The sequence below is a fragment of the Mustela lutreola genome, chromosome 2 (assembly GCF_030435805.1).
Source record: "Mustela lutreola isolate mMusLut2 chromosome 2, mMusLut2.pri, whole genome shotgun sequence".
NCBI lineage: Eukaryota > Metazoa > Chordata > Mammalia > Carnivora > Mustelidae > Mustela > Mustela lutreola.
The window spans coordinates 165,660,137-165,682,428 of record NC_081291.1 but is presented as its reverse complement, the minus strand read 5'-3'; the positions used below and the strand labels follow the sequence as shown (position 1 = coordinate 165,682,428).

Sequence of the window (22,292 nt, the reverse complement as noted above, 5' to 3'; positions counted from 1 at the left end):
ACCTGGGCCTCACGTGACTCAGGACTCTCCCGACACGTGACGCGAGAAAGGGCGCGCTGGGGCGGGCTTAGGCCGCTTCTTCCCTCCTTCCGGAAGCGTAACACTGACCGCGCCTGCGCAATGGGTACCAGGTTCGCTCTTTCCCAGTCGGGACGTTATTGGGCTTTATGTTCCGAATAGGAGGCTGGGGGGCAGAGGCTTTTTCTCCTCTCTTTCCTGCCTATAGCTTCCCCAACTATAGACCCTAAAAGCTGCTGCTTCTGCGGAGCTACACTTTTACTGCCTCAGCTCTAGGATGTGCGCTCCTCCACTAAAAACCCTTCGAACGGACAGAGGTAACCTCGCCCAGCTGGCAAACAAGTGCGCGTGCGTGTGAGGGGAGGGCGCGCGCCGCTCGAGATTCCTACTGCGCATGTGTTACAAGGAGGTTTCCCCCACCCCGTCACCCCTCTTCTCCGACTGTAGAGGGAAACTTGCCTTCCTCGTGTAGGGGAGGTACCTCTTAGACCTCTACGCTTGCGCGCAGGTGGGCTGTCCGTGTTGACGTCTCAAGCCTGCCTGTCCCCAATGTCTCAGGCCCTGTGCAGCATCCCTGCGGTGGGAGCCTTTGAAGAAGTTACCCAGCCTAGAGTTTAGTTTCCTTGACAACTCAAAAGACGACCTTAGAGGCATTGATTTCTAAGTTCTTTTACCTTTTAGCACAGGTTCAAGTACAAATTCACAGCACTGCTTCGAATATTTCCACTTGGCTCATTATTGTAACGAAATATTTCCCAGCAAGCCCTTTTCCCACTTTGTAGAGGAGAGCTGCTTACTGAGGAGAACAATAGAAATCTGAAATTCTCTTCTTCTAGAACAAAGTTGCTAATAGGAATGGAAGTTAAATTGTTTTTTGCAAAATTCTGCAGTTTTTTGCAAAATTTTGGCAGCATTTATAATAATTTATAAAACGGCATTTATAATCCGGCACTACCTTTTCTGACTTTTTTTTTTTTTAAGATTTTTATTTATTTATTTAACAGAGAGAGAGAGAGAGAGAAACAGTGAGAGAGGGAACACAAGCAAGAGGAGTGGTAGAGGGAGAAGCAGGTTTCCCACTGAGTGGGGGAGCCTGATGCAGAACTGGATCCCAGGAGCTTGGGATCATGACCTGAGCTGAAGGCAGATGCTTAAGGACTGCACCCAGGCGCCCCGCCCCTGCCTTTTCTGTCTTCTAGAATTTCCCCTCCTATCAATTTCTGACTTTAATTTTTTCCGCATAGTTTCTCTTCTTCTCAATTTTCTTGGTTTTGATATAACCATAGCCAGACATCTACCTAATTTCTGTTCTTCACTAATCAGTGGTATTTGTGCTATGCTTTATCTGCCTTCAGCGTTGCTCACGGATATGTTCTTTTCTTTAAGGCAATTAAAAAACAGTGGAATGGAAAGCAAGTGCTGTGGTCATCCCGTGTTCTGCTCCTTGTCAACCATGTATACATTCCTGCTAGGCACCATATTCATTGCTTTAAGCTCAAGTCGAATCCTGCTGGTAAAATATTCAGCCAATGAAGGTAAGTTAAGGCTCGGAATATATGGAGCACTTGTAGCTAATTACACATTACATCTCCTGTCTTTGGTCTCCTTGTGTGTAAAATAGAGATCATATACTTTCAAGTACTCTGCTTCATGTAAACAATAAAGTATGTTTAAATTTGATTCTGTAACCTTTCATTCCTTAGCAAGAAAAATATTTTTTTGCTGAGTGAAATTTGGATTAATGAAGTACAGTGTTGAACCATTAAGAGAACAGATCATAACCTCTGACTGTAGCTTTAATCAACAGATATCTCAGTCTGTAGAAGTTTGTGTAATTATAACTTAGTTCGAAAAAGGAGCATATATTTGGTCACTTCGCATTTGTGAGGTACTGTCTTAATTACTATACTAGTGTGGTAGTAGAGATTATTAGCTTTGAAATTTTTAGCTCAAGAAGTCTTCTGGGTTGTTTTGTTTTGTGGGGTTTTTTGTTTGTTTGGTGGGTTTTTTTTTGTTTGTTTGTTTTGGTTTTTTTTGAGAGAGAGCATGTATGTACACAGTGTGGGGGAGGAGGCAGAGAGGGGGGAAAGAGACTCTTAAGTGGTCTCCATGTGTGGTGCAGAGCCCAATGCAGGGCTTGTTCTCAAGACCCTGAGATCATGAGCTGAGCTGAAATGAAGAGTCAGACACTTAACCAACTGAACCGCCCAGGTGCCCCTTCTCTTTGTTTGTTTGTTTTAATGTAGTAATTTGTATTTATATACACAATTTAATTCTACAAAGCTATATTGACAATCTTTCTCTAGTTATTGAGGATGCATAAAGTCATGACATCACGACCCTTAATGGTTTGCTTGTGGAGTCCGATGTGTATATAAGTCTTTGCTTTGGTTAACATTTATCTCTTGGGCACTTAGGCCAAGTATTAAGTAGCAGTGCTCAAAGTGTGTAAAACATAGACATTCTCAAAAACTGGGTTTATTAGGAGAGCTGTCGTGTGCAAGATCATGACAGTACGGTAGGATATGTGCAGTTCTTTTTTTTTTTTTTTTTTTAAAGATTTCATTTATCTATTTGACAGAGGTCACAAGTAGTCAGAGAGACAGGAAGGGAAGCAGGCTCCTGGCCAAGCAGAGGGCTCGATGCGGGGCTTGATCCCAGGACCTGGGATCATGACCTGAGCCGAAGGCAGAGGCTTCAATCCACTGAGCCACCCAAGCGCCCTGGATATGTGCAGTTCTATACCAAAGATGCAGGAATAGTTTAGATTAGGAAGTGATATATTCTTTCTGGGAGAGGATCATACGGAGTGCAGAGGGATCAGGGAACACTCCCTGATAAGGTGAACTTAATCCATAAGAGGACTGGTGGACACGGGTGTTTAAAACAGAAGCAGCGATCCATAAAAATGAATAGACACATTAAAAAAGAAAGCAGGATGAATTGTGAGAACACGTACTTCAGAATTACTGAGCAAAAAGTTTAAGGACTTGGAGAAGGGGTCAAGGGGTGCTTAACCAGAGGGGAATGTTATGATCAGATACTTAAGGACTTCATATGCCATGCTAAGGAGCTGGGACTTTAACTTTGTTCTCTAGGTCTGAGAGTCTGGAAGATAGGGAATGCCTGAGAAATTACAAACAAAAGGAGAGAGACTGTTATGGTAGCTGGATAGAGGATGGACTTGGGAAGAGACTGGAAGCAGAGTAGCCAGTTGGGGTTATTGCAAATTCGAGCCACAGATGAAGTCTAACCAAGACTTTGGAGGTAATAATAAAGAGAGAATAGATTCAAAAAATATTCTAAACATAGAAAAGACAGGGCTCAGAGAATGTACTGAATGTGGAGACTAAAGAACATGAAATACTGTATAACTCAGAGATTTCTGGTTTGGGGTGCCAAATAGGTTGATCGTGCTCTCAGCTCAGATGGAAGCTATTAGTAGGAAGAAGCAGGCTGGACAGAATTCATAAAGATTATGGAGTTTCAGTTTCAGTTCCATGAGGCCAGGAGCTATGTCCTTGTTCACTGCAGAATTGAACAAGGACATAGCACATCACATATGGGAAGGAAATATCAATTAAATTTATAAATAGGAGGTAGTTATTTATGTGAATATGTTTATTGAGCATTAAATTTGAGCATTAAATGTTCCAGAATACAGATTTGGAGACATTAATATTAAATTGACATTCAAAACCATAAGAGCAGAGGGCTCATTCAGGGTGAGCATGCAGAAGGAGAAAATAAGAGCTAAGGCTAGAACTACCAGGAATGCCAATATTTAAGAGCCATGCTGATGCTCAGTTGTTAAGAAAGAATCTTTAGAGAAATAAGGAAACTGAATGCACATGACTTTCAGAAGGAAAGGAAATGATTTGGAGATGAAGGAAATAGTATCATTATAATAAGATAGGGATTAAAGCATGCCCTTTGGAATTAGTAGTTAGAAGATGTTTGATAATCTGAGAGACTAGGTAGTTTGAATAATATGATAGGATGAGAAACCAGATTGCTTGGGAATAAGACCTGAATGGAAAGTGGGTAAAATGGAGATAATGAATATTGATGCTATTTTAGGGAAAGAAGGAAAAAGAATGGTGCAGGGGTAGGATCTTACATTTTGGTTTTTTTGGATGGGACAGTTTGAGCATACTTACAGGCCAAGGGGAGGGGGCCAGTTAATAGAAGACATAGGAAAATACTTATTGGAGCAAAGTTCCTGAAGAGAAAGGAAAGTTTTAAAGGGGAGAACAGGTCATACTGGGATCATGGCCCCTTTCTTTGGACTAAAGGGAGCCCAGTCAGGATGGATGTAGTGTAAATAAGGTGTATGAGTGAAGGCAGAAAGGAAGTGCAAGGAGGCCAAATGTGATGCTGAGTCACAGTTGGGGATTTGCCATGACAGAAATATAATTTAAAAATAAATAAAAGCCAAAATGAGTTCTAGAGCAGTGGCAAGAATTTGAGAGTTGTAATCTAAAGGCCTCGCCCCAGTTCTTGTGTGTGCATGTTTGCTTGTGTGTATCATAGTGATCAGTGCAAAGTATCGTTAGCAGATAGTAGAGTGTGATTTCAGCCTTTATGCTCAGAAAAGGGAGGAGAAGTTTTCATTAGGCTTTGAAGGATTGAGAAAGTTTAACAGGTAAGTACTAAAGTCAGGTGAACATTTATTAAGTGCAGGTAAGTCAGGTGCACATTTATTAAGTGCAGAATACCTGCCAGTTATATGAAGATGACTAATGTGGGCCCTTTCTCATAAGAAGTTTACATTCTAAGGTAAGACTTACACAGAAGAAGTAACTATAATACTGTGAAATAAGTACTGTTATGAGGGTTTATAGGTAGTGCAGCAGGATCTGAGATGAACAAAGAATTGACTATGGTTAGGTTGAGAAGGTCAAGGGAAACCACAGAAAAAAGCAAAAAGGTGTTTTGGATAGAAAGAATGTTGAGCTGGCATTTTTCTTCTGTACTTGGCCAGTTTTGGTTTTTCATATAATGACCAAGGGAAACAAGCAAATGTTTCAAAAGGGGGGAAATTCAGTCCTTCAAATAGGACCTAATAAGGTTTATGTTTGTCCTTGGCAAAATTCTACAGAAAGTTGTTTGTCAGCATTTGGAAGGTAACAGCTAAGGTAACAGCTAAGACCAAGGCATACTGACCTAACCTCATTTCCTAATTAAGTTGACTTAGAAGTTAAGATACATCTTCCCAACTCGTCAGTGGGTTTGGATTATGTCAGACATTTCCTTCCAGCGCTAGAGGTAGCCAGAGCCCTGGGCAGTTGCCTCTTGGCTCTAATAGCTTCCTTCTTTTACCCCAGTGTATCATTTATCGCAGAGTGCCAAACAAATACTGTTTTCTATACATGCCATGATGTGAAACAGACAGTGTACCTTGATTCTAGCAGACAAGTTACACAAGAGGAAACATAGCTGGGTCCTAATTCAGCCAGATCAATCTATGGCTTTTGATGAGTCAAGCTGTGAGTGCTAATTAGCGGTCAGTTTAGAAGCCCATCTTTAATGCCGTATCCTGAATCCACCTTTGCCGATAGCCTTAACGTCCTCCACATATTTATCAGCAACTTGGATGAAAACATCAGAAGGCTGTTTATCAGACTCAAGAATAATAAAACACTGAGTGCAGTAGGGATAGCTAATAACATTAGGTGAACGGATTGAAAAATTCAAGAGAGAACAAAGCCAACTGGATGAAGTTTAATATAACCAGTATTAAAATCCAACTTTTAAGTTTAAAAATAACTGTAAATTATTAACTGTATATAACCATTATGTAGAACAAAATTTATAGTTAAAAAAATGTCTGTTATATTTCAGAAAACAAGTATGATTATCTTCCAACTACCGTGAATGTGTGCTCAGAGTTGGTGAAGCTAGTTTTCTGCGTGCTTGTGTCATTCTGGGTTGTAAAGAAAGGTGAGTCTTGAAGTGGTACTCTATACTTGTTAAAAATCACAGAATCAAAACACTTCAGAACCAGAAAGACCATTTGATGTCATTTAGTCTAGCCCACTAATTTTATATATGAGGACACTAATATACAAACTTAAGTATGATTACCCGTGTTTTGCAAGTGAAGAAACAGGCCAAAGGAGAAAACGTTATGTGTGGTAGGTAGGAGGGGGCAGGGCCAGGACTCCAGCCCATGTTTGCCTTGTGTCTTGGCCATCACTCTGCCTTGTTACTTGTTCCTTTGTTGGGTCACACAGTGAGTTAGTTTTTATTCAAATTCAGGGTTTTCTAAATCACTGCTGTCTGACTTGGTACTTAGTATATTGCCAAAACAGTCCCCATTTTCTACAGGGGAGGTGGTATAGTGGATTGAGTCAGAGAGACTATATTCTGGGTCAGATTATTTTAACTTCTCTGACTTCCAGCTTCATCGGTTATCGAGAAGAGATACTCATCCCTTCCTCACACCTGAAGCAACTGGCCTTCTGTGGCTCTTTGTATGTGTTAGGTATTAATTCTCCACCTTAGTTCCCCAGTTCTTGAGCCTTATGACTCTGTTCTTTGATCTGCCATGACATATGAGGTAAGCGTAGAATTTAAAGTATTAAAGGTCTTTTCCAGGGAGATTTCTTTTTATTCTTAAAAGTTTCAATTTGTGCAGAGTTTCTAGTAGTTGGAATACATTTCTTAATCTCATGAAATTTATGCGTTATTTACAGGGCTTATACTTAAATTGTTTTCTCTTTTTGCATGTTTTACATTCTCTTGTTATGGTACCTTCCTAAGTTTTTGGAGATCTGGTGATGGGATCATTACGCATATAAGGATTAGTAAAATTTAGTTTTCTCTACTCCCCTATTATAAATTTTCACCTAGTATCTTTTTTTTTTCTGATCCCCTGGGGGAAAAATAATCCCCGCATAAATGCTAGATTTTTTTTTCTCTGTATTCTTACATCTTGCTCTCTCTCGACTTTAGGTCTCATAATAGTAAGAGAAACCTTGAGTATCCTGAGATGTTTCAAGTTAACAGGAATTAGGTATTCCTAAGGGTGTTGCTGATTGTCAGTGATGAGGCATGGTGGTTGGTGGGTTGAAGAAAGAGAGACAATGCTGAAATCCTATATTGCCTTTGATTTCTTAAGGCTAATAGTCACTGATGAAAGCAAGTTCATAAAGCCTCTTTCAAAGAGTTGTATCAGTAATCAAATACAACTTAGTTTGTTTAAAAATATAGGCATTCTCATCAAGATCCTTTGTTTATTACTGTCTTTCTTTCTTTTGAAGACCATCAAAGTAGAAACTTGAGATGTGCTCCCTGGAAGGAATTCTCTAATTTCATGAAGTGGTCCATTCCTGCCTTTCTTTATTTCCTGGATAATTTGATCGTCTTCTATGTCATTTCCTACCTTCAGCCTGTAAGTAAATATGATAGAAAATAGCGTTGGAAAAATACAAAGAAATGAATCCCAGAACTAATATTTTTTATCATTTTCATTGTCAGTGTTAGTTTCTCTTTGCCCCCAGTGGTTTTCCTGAGATTGGACCCGAATCATCTGAATATGGAATTACCAATCTGCCTGCCACATTCTCTCACTCTTAAAGATTGCTGTAGAAAGCTGTGCTGACTAGCAGAAGTTGTTCACTGGCCAGTGAATGTGGAGCCATCTCTCTGTGTGTAACCTTAGTCTGCCTGTTTGCTGAGCCATCCTGTGGTCACCAACCTCTGTTAACTTCAGCATTCACTATCTCCAAACAGATTTCCATTACTGACTCAGAAAATCATATACTCAGAGCCCTATTCTTTCCTATACCCACTTTAATGTACTATATGTATTTTTTGTATTTTTTTTTTCATATTAGTCCTATCATTTAACCCACAAGTTCTTTAAGGGTAGAAAATACATTCTCCCAGCTATAAATGCTATCTACAACTAATCATACTAGGGATGTTTCTCATCTCTCTTGGCATCCTCCTTCCCAACTGAGAAATCCATTTGTAATTGGGATTAAAATTTGGTCTTCTGATTTTACTTTTACAAACTAAGTTTGGGGCTTGTGTTTATTTTCCCATAATATTTTATAAAATGAAGATTTCTATTGCCATTGTTGCCAAAATGTGTTTCAAGTTTCTTTAAATAAAATATTCAGGCATTTTGATGATAAATAGGATTTTTATAGGCACAGGTTCTCTATGAAAAGCCTCTTAAATATAGCCAAATCAGTTTGAGAGTGGGACAAGGAGAGATCAGTAGAGCACTAAGTAGAAAACAGGAATTTGATTCTTTTGCACAATTTAGAAGCTGTTTAATTAGGCAACCCCCAACTACTGTGTCAGTTGCCTATCTGTGAAATAGAGTAACGTTACCATACTAACTCTAAGATTGGAGGAACCTGGGCCAGTTGATCTCCTAAAATTCCTTTCAGCTGTGTCATCCATGTCATTAGCAAGTGTTTTGAATGCTAGAATGTGTTCTGTCTTACATTCTCCCCGGTTGTTTTTCAGATCTAAGAATTCTCATACCCAGCAAGATAATTATTTGTATCAATGAGTACATAGTATTGTATTTTATTGAGCTTAGCTTCAAACTTATATCCCTTTTCTCTGTCCTCAATATGAAAGCAAGATTGCAGCTTCCTTGTTCTTCTAGTTTATTGCTTTGCTCTTCCTTCCTGATTGTGCACAACCACAAATATTACAAAATCAGTCACATGGCATATTCTGTATATTGCTGTGCCCCAAGTCTAGTTGGAAAGAATTAAATAGAGATGCTTGGAAGTTTGGGGGCAAAGAGCTCTGGTGTTTTGTTTATTCTGTGCTCTTGCATGGAAAGCAGTTTCAGAATTCATCAGGGCAGCCAGGTGCTTGGTTAGGGATCTGCACTATAACTGTAATTAATCAGAGCCACTGACTGTTCCCTCTTACCAGCCACTTACTTTCCTCAGCAGCTCTTACTCTTTTCCTACCAGGGGTTCATAAACATTCGTCTCCAGAGGACACTGAGAAATCCTTAAAACAGAGCTTTCCATAAAAAATTCAGTAGAATTAAAACTATTATATTTTTGCATTTGTTCTATTGGATTTTTTAAATTAATTTTTTATTGGTTTTTATTGGATTTATTCTTATTTCTTTAATTCACCTACATGTTAGCTGTGTTTGCTGGTTATATAAGACTACTGAAAAATACTCCTTGGAGTTCAGTCATCCTAAACCGACAGCAAGGAAAAAAGCAGAGTGAAGTAAACAAGATTTGTTTTTAAAAGTCGTTAATATTGTGAGATCCAGTCATGGGGAGCAATGATGAAGTTTCATACTTCTGAGCCAAAATATATACATGTTCAGATTAATATTCTTGTCTGTGAATATGACTGAATTCATGAGAAGAGACTTTTATGAAATCTGGCTAACACATTTCTAAGTGTTGAAAACAATGTGAATAAATGAAAGGACAGTCAAATTCAAGTTTGGTATTGAATCACTGGTCCTGAATCACTGCAGTTGAGCCAGGAGAACTGATTGAATTCTTAGAATAGTAAAGATGCTTAAAAATGTATACTTCAATTTTCTTACTGTATAAAGGGGCCTAACATGCCTTCCCTCCACCCCTGGAAATAGTGTGAAAAGTCTCTAAAGCATTTGAAGAGCTTGAAACAGTATGCTTCATAGGCAAGGTAGCTGTTATTTCTAGGCCTGAACATTTAGAGTTTCTAAGCATTTCCAGATCTGCATATACGGATTGTTTACAGAGGCATTTGCTGAATTTAAGCACGTTTTCAAAGCCTATACAATAATTGGTCATATCTGCATACATTTAACAACCAATAAAAATGGAATTTAATCCTCTAGTGAAATAGCTGCCCTAATAACCCCTCAGGTTTTTTTTACCAAAAAGCTTTTTTTGTCAGGTGAACCAGTGAGCTGGGAGATTTCTGAGGTCACTACTTTGTTTGGATTGTAACTCTATCTTCTCCTTCTTTCTAGGCCATGGCTGTTATCTTCTCAAATTTTAGCATTATAACAACAGCTCTTCTATTCAGGATAGTGCTGAAGTAAGTAACTTGCTCTGAAAGCATATATCATACTTTAAAATGGCACAGACTTATTTCAGATGATATACTCAGAGCACTGAGCCCTCTGAATCCCAGGGCCGAGATTTTATTCCTAACTGGCTTTGTTTTTTGGACAAATTGTTTAACCCATCCAAAAAGCAGCTCCAGTACTGCTGGCCCATCTAAATCTTTGCAACTAGATATATGAAAAGTTTTTTCTTAGCATCTCAAAAAAAATAATAATAAATAAATAATTGACCAGCTTATTTTAATTTTTAGTGCCAAATTAAAGAATTCATGAGCGCTTTTTTTTCCCCCCAGAATCTCTGTCCTTTACTAGGGAACCAAGAAGTTCCTAAATATTGTTAATGCATTTGTTATTTGTAGTTTCGAGAGGATGAAGAGTGGCAAATTCGTTATTAAACTGTTTGTTTGAAACGAGTACATGATTTAAGCTCTGATTGGCAGAGGATTTGCATGTGGAATCTAGTGAAAATTACAATTAATAAGAATGATAGATTTTTAAATTTTGAAAATGCTGTCATCAGTGTTTCCTTTCTCCAGGAAGATCTTTGAATAAAATAAACATTTGTAAGTAAACAGGCTCTGCTGCCTAGCACAGTCCAGACTGTTCTAAGGTGTAATGGGATCTGGGTATTAACTCCAGTTTGTTACTTGATGATGATAAAAATAAAATTAACTTCTTGTTATATTTGTTGTGATTTTCTTTTGCATTCACTTCCCCTTTTAATTTCTTATTTCTCAATGTGCCATGTCATAGTATGTGCTTTCATAATTTACGTGTACAACAGGGTGAGTGGCTTAGTACATATGCACTCAGTAAATATTTGTTGAATCCATGGTGGGTTCAGTACATTACTTATATGGAGTTCTTGAAAGACTTTCTATTACCCTGAGGAAAGCATTCAATTTAACAGCTCATGTGAGAGATGAGGAAAAAGAACATGAACATTACATTTCGTCCAGGTTAAAAGTTAGAGTGCACTGAAATTTGCTTTTGCATCAGGTTCTTCATTTGGTTTATGAGTTGTAACAATAATTTAACTAGCAAGTTAAAGAATGCTAATTCCAAAAATGTTTTGAAGTCTTTAAAATCAAAAAAGTTACTTTATAGGATAAAAAATTGACTTCTGAGAAATTTTATATAAACAGTAATATCTTTATATTGATTTCTGGGTAATGTCCACAGAGGAATAAAATTTTCCCTACCACATAATAAAAGTTTCATTATTTGATAAGGAAGTCTCACAAAGGGTCTCAAAAACAAGTTTTTTATTTTTAAGTAAAATTTTTTTTTCCCGTGAAATGACATTTACGGCTACACGTGGTATTATACTTACATAATGCAGTACATAGGTATTGTGTCAAAATTACATCAAGTTAAAATTGAATTTGCAAATGCAAAAATGTATAAAATATGTATTTCCAGGCTTGGAATTGGCCCATAGCTCTAGTTGTGCCCTTAATTGTGTATGGTATTATTTTTATTTTTGTTTGTTCATCTGTTTTAATTTACTCCAAAGCATGAGCTGTGGCGCAGAGGTCGAGCTGAGGGACCACTCAGAAAGGCCATATTCAGGGCTGGCCTGACGGGTTTGCAGGCGACAGGGCGGGTAGGCTTTCAGCTGGACAGTGAGAAGATAACCCAGTAAGGACTCCTTAGGGCCAAGGGCTGGTCCAAGGGCCAACCTGAGGGCCTTTCCCCTAACTAGACTTAATCCCACAACAACCCCAGGAGGCAGGAGTTACTGTCCCTCTTCATCAGTAGTCATCCCAAGCTGAGTCTGAGCCCACAGCACAGAGCTACCAGCATTTAGGTGGCTTTGACCAGAGGGGAGGGAGCATGTGGGGCAGCAGGGTTAGAGGCAGAGAGACCAACCCAAAGTGAACTGCCCCTGTCAGGGGTGGAGAGAGAGCTAGCATGTGGGCAGAGATGGCCCTCTTAAAAATTTTAAGCACTTAACTATTTGTATTAAGAAAGTTAGCTCTTAGTGTAACCAAATCTAAATCTAATTACACTATAAACATAAAATGTTTGCTTTTAATACTATTAATTATAACATTATGCTGTTGCTAGTTTTAATAATAACTAATGTTATGAGCTAAAGTTCCAAAAAACCTTTTCTCTAATTTTACCTCTTTATATTCAGAGCAGTAATATTCTTAGACATGTATTTGCTTTGTTGTTAGTATCCCTCTGTTTCGAATCCTTCAAGGTTAATTAAGCAGACAATGGAATCACTGTGTTTGTATTGCTTTTGCAGGCACTAATTTGACTGATTCACAAATCAGCACTGGAGCTACTCTTAATATTGCTAAAAGAATATATCTACTACTGTCTTTATGAGAATGTCTTCCAAGTACTGTTTTATTTATTACATTTTTCTTTTTTTTAAATTGTGTATTTTTTTTATTACATTTTAAGTCAATTTTGTTCTATTTTGATCTTTTATCATTGGTGGCATATGTTGTTTGGTTTTCCGTATTCAGTCTACTCTTTGTGAACCATTTAACGTTCTTTTGCCGTTCGTTAGCAATAAAATTTTGACCCAGGAGTAGCAACTTGAGTCTTACTACATATTCTTAATGTGTTTGCCATAAATAACTCATTTTACATTTAGAATTTTTAAAATTTAAATTCAGTTAATTAACATATAGTGCATTATTAGTTTCAGAGGTAGAGTTCAAGTTGTATATAATACCCAGTGCTCGGGACGCCTGGGTGGCTCAGTTGGTTAAGCAGCTGCCTTCGGCTCAGGTCATGATCCCAGCGTCCTGGGATCGAGTCCCACATCGGGCTCCTTGCTCCGTGGGGAGCCTGCTTCTCCCTCTGACTCTGCCTTCCACTCTGTCTGCCTGTGCTCGCTCTCACTCGCTCTCTCTCTGACAAATAAATAAATAAAATCTTAAAAAAAAAAAAAAAAATACCCAGTGCTCATTATATCATGTACTCTCCTTAATGTCCATTACCCTGTTAGGCCATCCCCCCAACCCCCTACGTTTAGAATATTAAAACTGTTGTCTTATACTTGACTCTAGCAGAGCCATCAAATACCTTTCTCATACAGATAAAGAGTATAAAGCTACACAGGTAAGAAAAAAAAAGTCCAGTGACTAAAGCAAGAATTAGTTGGAAGTATTTGAAAGTGGTAAAAAGAAAAATAGCACCAGTCAAATGCCTTACTGGATGTTCTAGAGAAATCCCATGTGAATATGTAGATTGGTTTTTCGAAGTGTAGCCAGTGGTCCACAATGGAAACTGGTGGCAGACATTATGCCTCAGAGCCTTACTGGTTTGCTCTTAAGTCTTGGCAAATTTGTATTATCTTGTTTAATTACATTTTAGGAAAAGTAGTCTCAACCTGAACATAGAGATCTGGGGGCAAAAGATAACCAAACTAGCGCTTTTATCTAAAAAATGTGTATAAATTTCTCTGATATCTTCAAAAGGAAGCTGTTGAGAAAAAAACAATCAGTGAAAAACATTTTTGACACATGAGGGTGTCTTAGAAGAAAAAAAGTGCGCCTCACTGGTACAAGCATTTCTTCAAAATCATTCACTTGATAATTCTTTTTTATAATTTCCTGTTATAAATATGCCACTGGTCACTTTCTGTGTAACTAAGAAATGTTTTATGTACAATTTTTTTTTAAGTCCTGTGTCTTTCCACTTAATTTTATTTTCATGTTCTGCTCTGTTTTACTACCACAAAGTATGGTAGAGATGCTCTTATCTGATGCAATTTGGACTTCATTGTTATTGGGAAGGCTCAGAGTGGTGAATCATTTTAAAGAAAAACCCATACTATAAACAGCTTAAGATGTGTAAATGTCCATTCACCAGTGTTTTGAAGAGCTCAGGCCTTTCCTTTGAAATGTGTGGGATTTGCTGATGAGAAGTCTTTTTTTTGGCTTTGTTCTTGAAGCTACATTGATTATGCATCATGCTTGCTTTCTGATTCTAGTTTCTTAAAGTAGAGTTAGTTCTTAAGAATACTTTTAAAGTAGATTATTATAGATTTTTGTTATTTATTTCCTAATCTTATAATTAGCTCCTCTGTACCCAGTTTGGGTAATTTGCCTTTAATTAATCTTCCAGAGCTTTCAACTTTTCATAAAAAAGCAACCCTTTTCTTCTGCTCATAATTTGTCATTTATGTAATCATTAAATATCTAATTACAATAATGAAGTCACCTGGCAAACACACAGTTAGGAACAGAGACTCTTTGTGAGCAAGAATTCATTTGGAAGCAGAAGCCCTGAGGTAGAGTGTCCTTCTAGCGGTAAGCGTTCAGCTCTGATCCGCAATCCGAATGATTTGTTTACTGGGGCAGTAGAGAGATCAGTTAGGTGAATTTCTACTGTTGTATTCATGAAACTGTGAGAAGCAAACTCATGCACAGTCATTTGTAAGAGCACCTATCCTCAGCTGACTTTATGGGATAATTTATTTAGCTTTATTTTCTTTGCTGAAAATCTACCATTTCCAGCCTAACCCCTTAATAACATTTACCTTCTAGAACATTACCTTGAATGAGCAATATTTTCAGTGGTACTGATTAACTTGTTTAAGGGTTTGTTTAATTAGGCTCTTTTTTTCTCAATGTCAGTGGAAAAACTATAGCTGTTGGGATTGAAAACTTTTAAAGGAATTATAGATTACATTATATAGAATTAAAATATATATTTGCCTTGATGTCCAATAATCAGTTATATAATGATTTTTATAAATAGGGCATATACTTTTCATCTATCTTTTCTGAGTCCAATCAATTTACTTTCTACCACTTGCTGTGTACCATCTACACCTTTAGAAACTTATGAGATTAGTACACAGTTTCTGACTTTGTGGTTTAGGGCTATGCTAGAGTCATAACTAAGTGCTAGATCTGGATATTTTAAAGTACATACATGAGAAGACATGATAGTGTGCACATGTGTGCTGCTATCTAGGCTGGTCTGTGCACATATCAGTTTCAATTAATGAAGCTCTGTGGAAGCATTGGTGAAATCAGACACCTCTTCCTATGTATGCACCTTGGGAATTCATTATACTTGAACATTGTACTTAAGAGGTGCATAGGTCCAAAAGGAAGACATTCAAACCATGGCTCAGATCCTTTCCTCTCCCTTCTCCTTTCCTTTCCTTTCCTTCTTCCCCTCCCCTCCCCCACCTTCCTCCCTCCCTCTCTCTCTCTTTCTTTCTTGATTTCATTTGAGAGAGAGAGAAAGGGAGAGCACAGATTGAGAGGGAGAAACAGACTCCTGCTGCACAGAGAGCCGGATGCAGGACCAGATCCCAGGACCCCAGATCACAACCTGAGCCTAAGGCAGCCATTTAACTGACTGAGTCACACAGGCTCTCCACCTTCCTTGCTCTTTCATAAATATGTGACCTTAGGGAAGTCTGTTAACCTCTCAGAGCACTGTTTCCTTCCTTACAAGAGAAACTGACCCATAGTAGGTGTCCAGTAAATGCTCCACAGTTCTTATAAATTCCATTTCTTACCTGTTGCTTTACACTTATTTATTTGTTTATATGTCTGTGTGTGTGTGCGTGTGTGCATGTGTGTTCCCTCTTCATCTAACTAATTGATTTTTAAACTTGAAGATTCTGTTCCCCTTCAGATCTCCGTATCTACCCCAACCTGAATCAGCTGCCCCTCACCCTAGTCAACATTGTACATTCTTACTGCCTTTGTATAGTCTCCTCCCTCTCCCTGGATATATTGGCAAATGCCATTTCACATGGCAAATGTCAGTTTATGTTTCATCTTTCACCTCGAGTGTTATTTTTTCTTTGAAACAATATCTGACTCCACTTACAGACTCAAGGTTTCCTTCCTTTTTGTGCCTCAGTTGTTCTGTGTATCACCTGTCACACATTATGTTTTACATTGTTTAGTTTCAAGGCTCTTCCCTTATTAAAGTGTAAATTCCTTGGAGATGGAGATCAAGTCTTATCTCCCAGGCTTATAGTAGCCTGGCACACAGTAGCTGCTTATTTAAATGTCTGTTGAACTGAAAGAATCCACAAAACAGATTGACAATAAAGCATGTCTTCTTTTCTTTTTAATGTTATCTCTCTTTTTTTAAATTAACATGTAATGTATTATTTGTTTCAGCGGTACACGTTTGTGATTTCAGTCTTAATTCATAGTGCTCACCATAGCACATACCCTTCCCAATGTCCATCACCCAGCCATCCCATCCCCCCGCCCCCCTGCACTCCAGCAACCCTCAGTTTATTTCCTGAGTTGAGCAGTCCCTTATGGTTTGTCTCCTTCTCTGGTTTTATCTTGTTTCATTTTTCCTTCCCTTCCCCTATGATTCCTCTGTCTTGTTTCTCAAATTCCTCGTGTCAGTGAGATCATGTGATACTGTCTTTCTCTGACTGACTTACTTCACTTAGCATAATACCCTCTAGTTCCATCCACATCATTGCAAATGGGAAGATTTTGTGGTTTTTGATGGCTGCATAGTATTCCAGTGTGTGTGTGTGTGTACCTATATACACACCACATCTTCTTTATCCATTCATCTGTTGATGGACATCTGGGCTCTTTCCATAGTTTGGCTATTGTGGACATTGCTGCTATAAACATTGGGGAACACGTGCCCCTTCAGATCACTACATTTGTATTTTTGGGGTAAATACCCTCTAGTGCAATTGCCGGGTCATAGAGTAGCTCTATTTTCATACAAGTTTGTGGTTAGGCAAAATAAGTAAAGAAATAAAGCATTGTTAAGACTTCATAAACTGAGACTACTAAATTTTTTTTTTCCTTACTGTCCCAAACAGTAGTTTACTATAAAATTTTTTATGATTAGGCCACAGATCTAGGAGCAGGCTCCCTCCTTAAATCTTTTTTTGGGTCATGAACACCTTTGAAATTTGACAGCTTTGAAAGGTCTTGTGTGATTGGTGTGGGCAGGGCCGAGAATTCACCTATATAGAAGATTCCTACTGCAAGGATTCACGGATTTCTATAGCTCCAAATTGAGGAAATCAAGTTGAGACTCTTTGCCATACTTACTTCATAGCAAAGTAAAAATCATTGTTACAAAGGTCTAATCAGTTCTGGAGGTAAAAAGAATTAGTTAAATCTAAAGTTAAAAGGATACTTAACAATGAGAAATGACTGACATTAAGGGATAATCTATTACAAAGGTGAATAAAAATATCACACTTAAGATGCAGAGACACGAACAGGTTTCCTTTGAACTTGAATTGGGAATGCTGGCAAAAACTGGGCACAGTTTATTCTACCAAGTACTTAAGTATCTGCATTTTCAGTAGAAACAGTCACTGTGGGAAAGGAGTTGGTGGGGAGTAGTAGTAAAATCTCGTTTTTCCTCTGAACAGGAGGCATCTAAACTGGATACAATGGGCTTCCCTCCTGATTCTGTTCTTGTCTATTGTGGCCCTCACTGCTGGGACTGAACCTTCACAGCGTAACCTGCCGGGACATGGATTTCATCATGATGCCTTCTTCAGCCCATCCAATGCCTGCCTCCTTTTCAGAAGCGAGTGTCCCAGCACAGGCAACTGCACAGTAAAGGCGTGGACTTTCCCTGAAGCTAAGTGGAACACCACAGCCATGGTTTTCAGTCACATCCATCTCGGCTTGGGCCATGTGCTTATTATAGTCCAGTGTTTTATTTCTTCAATGGCCAATATCTATAATGAAAAGATACTGAAGGAAGGGAGCCAGCTGTCTGAAAGCATCTTCATACAGAACAGCAAACTCTATTTCTTTGGCATTCTTTTTAATGGATTGACACTGGGCCTTCAGAGCAGTAACCGTGATCAGATTAAGAACTGCGGAGTCTTCTATGGCCACAATGTGTTTTCAGTTGCTCTCATTTTTGTGACTGCATTCCAGGGTCTCTCAGTTGCTTTTATTCTCAAGTTCCTGGATAACATGTTCCACGTCTTGATGGCCCAGGTCACCACTGTCATCATCACAACAGTGTCTGTCCTGGTCTTTGACTTCAGGCCCTCCCTGCAGTTTTTCTTAGAAGCACCCTCAGTTCTTCTCTCCATATTTATTTACAAAGCCAGCAAGCCTCCAGGTCTGGAGTACACACCTAGGCAAGAAAGAGTCCGGGATCTAAGTGGCAGTCTCTGGGAGCGCTCCAGTGGGGTAAGTTTGTCAGGATACTGCCTTTTGCCTGTTCTTCCCAAATTCAGCACCCGGTTATACAAGAAAAGAAATTGGTCACTTGTTCATTTTTCAAAGGGTGTTTTGGATTTCTGTGACTTTTAAAAATTATTCAACAAACGTTCACTGGACTTAGGTGTGCAAGGGTTTGTGAGAATGCTGTAAGGGTCAAGAAAAAGTATAAATCACAGTCTTGAGGACTTTATGTGTTAGTTGCATCTAAGAATGTTCTAGTGCCACAGAGCTGGGAGATGTGCCACAGGTTATCTTCTCCAGTCTTTATAGGTTGGCAGATGAATAAACAGAGTCAGACTAAGTGGATTATAGATGGTACATTAAAAAACAAAACAAAACTATACTAAACCCATGAGGCCTGACTCCTAGTCCATAAGAAAAGTTGGTCTTTGACATTAGTTGCATCTTGTTAAATCTAAGTGGAAGTCCTGCCTCCTTGATTTTCCCTGGGTTATTCATGAACCTCAATGTGCCAGAAGGGCAGGCCTTATCTTGTTAAGGTGATTTTCAAAAGGATCTTCATAAGTAAGAGAAAAATATCTTCTAGTATTCTGCCAGTTGCTTATAATTCTTCTAGGAAGATCTGTCAGTCATGGTATTAGCAGATTAATAATGGTCTTTTGGAGATTGAAGTCAGGAGTTAAGTATATGTTTAAAGGACGAAATAAGCTCCTCTAACTTTAAATTTACAGTTTTTTTTTTTTTTTAAAGATTTTATTTATTTATTTGACAGAGAGAGATCACAGTAGGCAGAGAGGCAGGCAGAGAGAGAGAGGAAGGGAAGCAGGCTCCTGCTGAGCAGAGAGCCCGATGCGGGACTCGATCTCAGGACCCTGAGATCATGACCTGAGCCGAAGGCAGCGGCTTAACCCACTGAGCCACCCAGGCGCCCCAAAATTTACAGTTTTTATGAACACACAAAATATTAAGTACTTCAAAAAATGAACATTTTACTCTCTGGGAAAATAATCTCTTGCCTATTAGTTCGTGGTGAAGCTTTCAGCAGTATAATGTCTCTGAAGTAGTGACATAACAGACTCTTAAGATGAAAAAATTAGAAGGGTGGGTCCCAAATGCCCTGAACTCAGCCAGAGTACAGTTTCAAAAGTCCTGTATTCTTTTCCAATGGTCCAATAACACCGCTTGCCTTACTTTTTAGGTAAAATTTACCGATTTTAGGTAAGGGCCTAGTTCATACTTAGTTCTCCAACCACTAGCTGTTTCCCTTCAAGACCAGCAGAGGGTGCTCCATACTGCGTTCCGGTTGTTAGTTTTGAAATTCAAGTACTGAGATGGGGGTAGATCTTTTGTGATCTCATTATGTGTCTAAAATTAGCTTTCCAAGAACATAAGTATTTATCTAATTTCATTTGACTAGATTATAGTCATGGTTTAATGAAATAACTAGTAATAATAATAAATAAATAGTAATCATTACAAATGCTACATTCCTAGTATTTTAAGTAATTACTGATTTCATATTTCCTTTTAGGATGGAGAAGAACTGGAAAGACTTACCAAACCAAAAAGTGATATTGAGTCAGATGAAGATACTTTCTAATTGGTATCCAAATGACTGGCAGCTCTCAAAAACCTTATTTTCGCATTTTCAGCATGTGTCCTATTTATCTTTTCACTTTGATAAACAAGAACATTTCTAAAGCATAATACTCTTTGCATATATCTAACCACTCCCTAAACAGTTTCATCCAAGGCTTAGAGTACCCAAAGGCTAAAATGTTCTACAGAACTGGCATGGGAGTAATAGTATGGAGACTGCATTAATGGTACTTGGTAAGTCGACAAGACACATTCCCAAGTTATTTTCCTTGTCTTCCAAAGTTCCAAAAAACTTGCAATAATCACTTTGGCTATACCCTATAAATACACAAATAGTGATCAGTTTGCCATATATTAATAATTATGTAATTTCATTCTGCATGCTAAAGTCTTCCTGTATGTATTATTATAAATATCACCTAGGTTGTCCCTTGAATTCTGAAGCCCTGGAAATACTCACTTTGCAGTTAAAAAGCAATGTGACTCTTTCTGAAAAGTTTGGTGGAAGGATCTTACCCTCTGGACCAAGACTGATTTGAGGGCAGTGTAGTTTGTACCAAATGTTTTTCCAAAGAAGCAATTTTTCAGAAAGAAAATGGTAGAATTTTTATTTTTAGAAATTCGTAGGGAATTTGAATTTAGTGATTATCTTTTGATGTTTTTCTACACTAGTAAGCTTCAGTTTACATAAAAGTTGGTTCCCAATTACCACAATTCTCACCTGGATTTTAAATCACTTTAAAGAAGCCATGGTGGATTTTTTCCTTCCTTGGTTTGGCTTCATTACTCTTGGATTATTAGATTTTAGAGAACCAATGAACCATTTCATTATATTAGTTATTAATTATAACTTATATAACTTGTTATATATATTACTGTCATACCCTATACATAGGAATTGAGACATTGGCTTCAGAATCATAACAGACTATCAGTAAGACTGATGCCAGAGAGTTCCTTTTAAAAGGGTCACTTTGCAAACAAATGACTTTCACTGAAATGTGAATGGTATTACTCAGAAACAAGGAAACATCTTAATAAAGTACTACCGTAATAATATTGACAGTACAAGTGCATGATATTTTTTTGAGATATTTTTGCATGCAGCTAATTGAATGTGAGGTAGATAAGTCAGGTGATAGATAATTTAAAAGTGAGAAAACAGAAGTGACTTGCCCAAGGTCATGCAGCTGGATGGTGATAGGACAAGCCTAGCTCATAGGCCCGCATGTTTACAGAGCATTACACTGTAGATGTGAACTTTAAGGTGTCATTTTCATGCAGTCTGTACATCTCTTCTTTCTCCTAATTTTCATGCAATGAACATATGACAATACTGTGAATAATCCATCTGTGATATCTGGAATAATATGGCAGGCAAGAATTGGTGAAAATGTATAAATAAAATAATTATTAAACCTGTACCTTGAGTTTTCACTGTCATGTGAGGTGGGACATGGAGTTCTTTTTATTTTCATCTCAAAAAATGGAGTGAGGCAAGAAATCCAAACAACTTGTAAAACTTTTTTTTCCATAGATCTTGACTTCTGAGAATAGCAAAACTGAGAATTCATCTTATCATAGGTGTACCTCTCCATGTTGTGAACGAGGGAGATTATGTCATTATGGCTATTCATTTTAAAGGTAAGGAAATCAGGTATAGAAAGACCTCACTTCGGGGCATCTGGGTGGCTCAGTGGGTTAAGCCTCTGCATTTGACTCAGGTCATGATCTCAGGGTCCTGGGATGGAGCCCTGCATCGGACTCTCTGCTCAGCGGGGAGTCTGCTTCCCCCCTCTCTCTCTGCCTGCCTCTCCATCTACTTGTGATCTCTCTCTCTCTCTCTCTCTCTCTCTCTGTCAAATAAACAAATAAAATTAAAAAAAAATAAAGACCTCACTTTTAGAAAATACATAAATATACCTACCTTGTGGAATAGAAAAAATTACAACAATATCATTGACAAAGGTATTGCCTACATTAAATACATTACATTAAATTGGAGATTTCACCGGTTCAGAGCTTGATTTTCTTACTTACAACAACTTTATTTGTAATTACAGCTTTACTTGCATTAACTGACCGATTAATAGGATACAGAAGGATGGAACTAAGATGTGAAGTTCCAGTGTGGATGCACTGTAGTACTTTGTGGGCACTAATGGTTTAAAAGGAGAATCACTGGAAGGTGAGAGGTCCAGAAACCATAGCTTATCGTCCCAAGTGCTCTTGGCGCCAAGTGTATAATCTGGGGAGAAGAGTAATTGTCACGTGGAAAACGTAGTCTTTCCTACTCTAAAGAACCAAATTACAGTGAAAATAATAGGGTGACGGTTATTCTTTCCTTATAAGCAAGATGCTTCTAACAAATGATCCTTTTCAACAGTAGAAAAGGTCCTGAAGAGTGGTGGGGAGTAGTAGTGAGTTCTCGATCGCTGAAATTTTCAGGGAGAGATTGTACCATCAAGATGTTTTAGAAGATG

The 22,292-nt window shown here is 38.2% G+C and overlaps 1 protein-coding gene across 3 annotated transcripts; it reads left to right on the top strand.

Annotated features, from left to right (window-relative positions):
• Nucleotides 1-3: 3 nt before the first annotated feature.
• SLC35A5 (solute carrier family 35 member A5) lies at nt 4-21,233 on the top strand. Of its 3 annotated transcripts, none has more exons than XM_059164126.1 (7): nt 4-131; nt 1,405-1,553; nt 5,863-5,961; nt 7,284-7,414; nt 9,980-10,047; nt 17,436-18,216; nt 19,742-21,233. In XM_059164126.1, the coding sequence occupies exons 1-7, from the start codon at nt 121-123 to the stop codon at nt 19,808-19,810; spliced, it is 1,308 nt and encodes a 435-aa protein (XP_059020109.1). In that variant the 5' UTR covers nt 4-120; the 3' UTR covers nt 19,811-21,233. The 3 variants fall into 3 exon arrangements, with proteins under 3 accessions (XP_059020109.1, XP_059020110.1, XP_059020111.1); XM_059164127.1 differs by having other exon boundaries at nt 131-335; XM_059164128.1 differs by lacking the exon at nt 4-131 and adding an exon at nt 413-526.
• Nucleotides 21,234-22,292: the final 1,059 nt, after the last annotated feature.